We start from the raw sequence: 5,668 nt of genomic DNA on the forward strand, positions 1-5,668 counted from the left end.
AAGGAGCTTTTCAGAACTATCCAATAAACACAAAGGAGAGAATGGTTTGGTTTATCTGAACGTGAGCTTTTCAGAACTATCCAATAAACACAAAGGAGAGAATGGTTTGGTTTATCTGAACGTGATATGGACCTTTTAAAATCTTGTAAAGAATGGATGCATATGCATGAATGCATCAGAATATTTTCGGTCTTTGTACATGTTCTCTGATGAAAGTTCTTTTTTTTGGTGGTTGCGGATACACATTCTACACGTCTTTCCCAACAAAAGCAGGTTGTTTTAATTTTAATCTTCACTCCCTATCAAGGTCAGCAGTAAGTCCTTGTAATACTCGGAGGTGTCATCAACAATGTCGCTGGTGACCGTGGTCTTGAACCTGACCTTGTATTCCTCTTTGATCTTGTTCATGCCGATCTCGGACCCTGAGATGATCGCCCTGGTAAGTGTGTCCTCATCCGTTCCAAATCCTAAGATGGAGTATCTAATAGCCTGACGAACAAAGTACATGTTGAACACCGGCAATTCAAAGCCCATCAACAAGGTTGACAATCTTTCCATCCCAAGTTTACCTTTATAAAGTGCTTCTCCGGCGACGTTATGGCTGGCATTGCCAGCTGAGGCTATCTCGCTCGTGTTACCTTCTTGAGCGGATGACGAAAAAAAAACTATTAGTATTGCATTTATAGAGTTACCATTTTACCCTTTATAAAAAAAAACTACGAGAATGGAATTACCGTCCAGTCATAATCCCCACATTTGCGGAGGCAATGGAAGGCGATTTTTGCGCATATGTCCCACCGATCATAGACACATCAATCGCCTCCCATTGCCTCCATCCCATTGCCTCCCACCTTTGTTGCCGTCGGATTAGCCGCTCTCGGTCGATGTCAGCCATCGAATTTTTTTCCAATTATTGTAAAAAAAAATTAGAGTTTAATCTGATGGCAGTAACATGGAGGATAAAAATAAAGTTAGAATAGTGATGTTAAAATCCGCTGAATTTTTTTTAAGGTCTCACCAAAAATTACGATCTTTTTTAACGAAGATTTGGGCTTGAACAAACGTTTGGTTCAACCGTCACCATCATCCAACCTCTCCCTCTTTCCCACCCGTTCTTTCCTCTCCAGTCACCACCTCACTCCACGTCTCCTCGGCCCCTCCCGCGCTGCTCACTGCCCACCGACACTTCCCCCTCCGCCGCCATGGACCGCGGCTCGTCTGCCTCCGACGAGGACGACGACCTCGAGACCTTCGTACCGCAGAACCACGCCAAGCCCCCGTCCCCCTCCGCCCGCTCCCGCTCGCCGCCCTCCTCCTTCAGCGTCGCCGCGCTCCGCCCGGCGCTCCCCTCCTCCGCCGCCTCCCTCGGGCGCATCCTCTGGTCCCGCCGCTACCTCGTGCTTTTCGTCTCCCTCCCACTCCTCTTCCTAATCCTCTTCGTCTCCTTCGGGGGTGCGACCTCCCTCCGCCTCCCCTCCGCCGCACCCGCCGCCGACCCCGCGGCCTCCCGCATGCGCGAGGCCGAGCTGCACGCGCTCTATCTCCTCCGCTTCCAGCGCTCCGGCCTCCTCAGCCTCTTCAACCGCACCGCTGCCCCCACCAACGGCTCTGCCCCCGCCCCCATCTCGCTCTCCGATCTCCAGTCGGCGCTCGAGAGCCAGATCAAGATCAACCGCGAGATCCAAGCGGCGCTCCTCTCCTCGCACCGCTCCGGGTCCGGCAATGCGACCGACGACGGCCTGGATCTCGATCTCCCCTTTGCCGGGTGCAGGAAGAGGGAATTGCCGGCCAACCGGCGGACCATTGAGTGGAACCCCAAGAAAGACCGGTTCCTCTTAGCCATCTGCATCTCCGGGCAAATGTCCAACCACTTGATTTGCTTGGAGAAGCACATGTTCATGGCAGCACTTCTTGGCCGTACCCTGGTGGTGCCCAGCCAGAAGATGGATTATTCGTATGATCGGGTGCTTGATATCAACCACATTAATGACTGCATTGGGAGGAAAGTTATGATCACCTATGAGGAGTTTGTGGAGAAGAAGAAGAAAGTGGCCATTGATCAGTTCATATGCTACGCAGCCTCGCCTCCATGTTTCCTTGATGAGGACCATATTAAGAAGCTGAAAGGACTGGGGATTTCTCTGGGCAAGATTGAGGCAGCCTGGCCAGAGGATGCGAAGCTGAAGGAGCCAAAGAAGAGATTTGTTGGGGATATTACACCAAAGTTTTCGACAGAGGCTGAGGTCCTTGCCATTGGCGACATGTTCTATGCTGATGTGGAGGATGAGTGGCTGAATCAACCTGGTGGTCCATTGGCTCACAAGTGCAAGACTTTGATTCAACCAAGTAGGCTCATACTGCTCACTGCTCAACGCTTCGTCCAGACTTTCTTGGGAGGAAACTATATTGCTTTGCATTTTCGACGGCACGGATTCCTTAAATTCTGGTGAGATACACAAGATCTTTTAACCTGCTGAACATTATCTATTTGTGAATTGTGGATTTTGTGAGACAAACATATTATAGTGGCTGCATTTACATTTTATAAGGTTATGCTTGATAGGCTCTTGTAGTAGATGGCTTCATCCTTTGTTACACATCTTGGGAATTCTAGGCTAGTCATGGTCATATCCTCTTTTGGTTATTCCATGACTGCTGTTCCTTTGGACAGTGCAATTGGTGTCTCCTTCTGTGATGCACATACAAAACTAGGCACTTGTTCTGACAAAGAATGGTTGGAGTTGGTTCTAGATGCTTCTCTCAGATCTAGGCAAAATATACTGCAAGTCAGCATCTGACATCTGCACAGTTGATCAAACTATTTTGTGCTTGGTTAATAAAGCTATTCAAGGAACTGAGGAAGTGCCTGCTTAATAATGAATTTACCATACAAACTGTATGATAGAGTAATATATTCCATAGCTTACTTTCATTAGTTATTCCCAGTGATGTTGAGTGATGGTATCTGCTCTAGCATTGACTATTGCATTGAAACACTATCCTTGGTCTTGTAAGTTAACTTTATTTTCTTGGATAATTCTACATAATGTGCAGTTGCTGAGAAGTGTTAAGGCATTCTTGTTACATGAATAATTCAATAGTTTGACCCTTGGAAATAAGCGTAGTTGTGTACTGTCACGATGCCTGAACTAGTCGCAGCATTTTTTGTCCTTAATTTTCTTTGATGGGGTCTTTTAAACGGTCATATTGTGGTTGAACATTTCTGACAAACTGATCTTGATGCTTATGGCCTGTGACTGACAACAGAGTGGTGCTACATTCAACAATCTATAACAATATTCCAAAAAATCAATAACATTATGGAAACATCTATTAGTCACATTTTGCTTGTCACAAGGGGTCGCCAAAGCTCACAAGTAGCTCGGCTCGGGTTTTAGATCGTCCCATGTCTCGACCAAAAAAGGAAACTCAGCAACATAACTGCCCAATTTTGAACTGGTAGCTGCTCTTTGTTTCCTATGCCACTGGTTTATCAAGTTGATAATAAAGTTTGACTAGATCAATTCAGCAATCAATGGCTTACAGTGACTCAAAAAGGGCGTACCCAATGCAGAGAGCCCCCGCAGTGACTCAAGAAGAAATAAATTTCAATAGCAGTAGTTACACACAATAGTCATGCGTTGCTGGAATGTCACTATGTCAGTATGTTTAATCTCTTGTTTGTCAAATTATTTCATGAATAAATTATAACTGACCTTGCATGCCAATCAAACTTATTTGATACTGATCTCAATCAGGCCGTCTTCTGTGGCTCATAGTTTCATAACCTATTAAGCATCTTTATTTGCTTTATCAAAAGCTAAGAAAATCTTATTTCTAGTTTTATTTGGTTATTTTAATCAGGTTGAGTGGTGTGAATTGAATATGTTATTATTTTTTCCTTGTTATGTTAGATATACAGATATATCATCTATGCCTTGAATGTTATTTACTGGCACGGTTATTATGTTCTTAAGATTATACTATAATTAGCTACCAATGTATAAGTTATATGTATGCAACTGCATGAAGCTAGTACCTGGTACATCACAACTACAAAGTGATCTTGTTGGTATTTGGATATAGCTTGTTGGAGCTGGACATGATATTCAGCACTGAATCTTGGGACTTTGTATGGTGATACAGCTTAGTTGGACATGAACTTGCAATGATTTTTCCCTATTTGTTGGAATACATAAATATATAGATAGATTAATGATCTATGCCTTAGAGGTACCTCATTCATTATGTTATTTGCTGTTGCTTGTGGTGGCACAGTTGTTGGAGACTTAATTTTTGTGCTACAATTAGCTGCCTATGTACTGTGTCGTAATGGTATGAAACTAGTACCCAGTGCACATAAAAGAATATTGTTGGTATTTCGATATTAGCTTGGTTGGAGATGACATTTATCACATACTCTGAGGAATGTGTAGTGCTATTGCTAGTTAAGTCTTTGTGGTCTGTGCATCATTTGCAGTTAACCCTGTGGATAATATTATTGTGGGACAATTGACTAATTTTCTCTTGATGTTCTTGTAGTAATGTGAAGAAAGAGAGCTGCTTCTTCCCCATCCCTCAGGCGGCAGAATGCATTCTGCGAATCGTTGAGAAGGCTAATGCACCTGTGATATATTTATCTACCGATGCTGCTGAGAGCGAAACAAATCTTCTGCAGTCCTTGGTTGTATTCAACAACAGACAAGTCCCTCTTGTGAAGAGGCCAGAGCACGACAGCTCTGAGAAATGGGATGCCTTGCTACACCGAAACCACATGGGCGGAGATGTTCAGGTACATATATGGTCTTATGTAGTTTCTCATCTTGAGTGTGACAGCTTTACTAAACAACAATATGCTTATTCAGGTTGATGCGATGCTTGACAAGACGATCTGTGCACTATCAAACATATTCATAGGATCATCAGGGTCCACCTTCACGGAGGACATCTTCCGTCTGCGGAGGGGCTGGGGATCGGCGTCGCACTGCGACGAGTACCTCTGCCAGGGTGAGCTGCCTAACTACATAGCAGAGCTAGACTAAGAAGGCAACTTCCTAGGAGGATCGATAGCTGCAATTTTCCCCCACCATGTCCATATGTTCTGTAAAGAATTGGCGGTGTGTACATCTAGTGTGATTTGTGGTAGAGTGGTCCCTGTATCAGGGTCGTCTCCATTGATTTGATCGGTGTAAATTCTTACACAGGTAGGGAATACAAAGATCTTTGATTTTTTCTCTTTGCTGTCGTTTCTTGTCTGTGCAGTATTTAACCTTTAGATGACGCTGGTGCAGCGTTCTGGTTCAGTACTAATTCTTGACTTGCATTGTTTTAAAACCTTGCTGTAATTGGTGCACTGGAACTTGCATAATGTCATGTTGAGTCATGTGTAAATCATCATATTGTTTTTTTTTTTTTGAAGCAAAAAGTAAGGAAAGGGTGGGGGATCTGAACAACGCAGGCCCATAGGTCTGCTGATTCACTACAAAGGCCCCAAAGACTCCCGTCAATGTATAGTGCACGGGCCGAGATTCCAGGGTTCGCTTTGCACGGTTCAGAAGCGACCGGGGGGAGGCCCGGAGTTCCCGATCGCCTCTCGGGCTCGGACTAACGAGCGGGGAGCTATCGCAGCCGTCACCCCTGCGCTAAAGAGGGTTTGACGTGTGCAAGC

The 5,668-nt window shown here is 44.8% G+C and overlaps 1 protein-coding gene across 1 annotated transcript; it reads left to right on the forward strand.

The window, feature by feature from the left end:
• Positions 1-1,104: 1,104 nt before the first annotated feature.
• LOC136552579 (O-fucosyltransferase 36-like) lies at positions 1,105-5,385 on the forward strand. Its single transcript, XM_066544144.1, has 3 exons — positions 1,105-2,446; positions 4,543-4,792; positions 4,866-5,385. The coding sequence occupies exons 1-3, from the start codon at positions 1,203-1,205 to the stop codon at positions 5,040-5,042; spliced, it is 1,671 nt and encodes a 556-aa protein (XP_066400241.1). The 5' UTR covers positions 1,105-1,202; the 3' UTR covers positions 5,043-5,385.
• The last annotated feature ends 283 nt before the right edge of the window (positions 5,386-5,668 follow it).

This window comes from Miscanthus floridulus, chromosome 4 (assembly GCF_019320115.1).
Source record: "Miscanthus floridulus cultivar M001 chromosome 4, ASM1932011v1, whole genome shotgun sequence".
In the NCBI taxonomy this organism is placed as follows: Eukaryota; Viridiplantae; Streptophyta; class Magnoliopsida; order Poales; family Poaceae; genus Miscanthus; species Miscanthus floridulus.

Excerpts from the sequence above, each read along its gene's own strand:
- LOC136552579 (XM_066544144.1), top strand. The coding sequence starts at position 1,203 with ATGGACCGCGGCTCGTCTGCCTCCGACGAGGACGACGACCTCGAGACC. Across the intron at positions 2,447-4,542 it reads CACGGATTCCTTAAATTCTG|TAATGTGAAGAAAGAGAGCT; the intron begins GTGAGATACACA and ends ATGTTCTTGTAG. Across the intron at positions 4,793-4,865 it reads ACATGGGCGGAGATGTTCAG|GTTGATGCGATGCTTGACAA; the intron begins GTACATATATGG and ends ATGCTTATTCAG.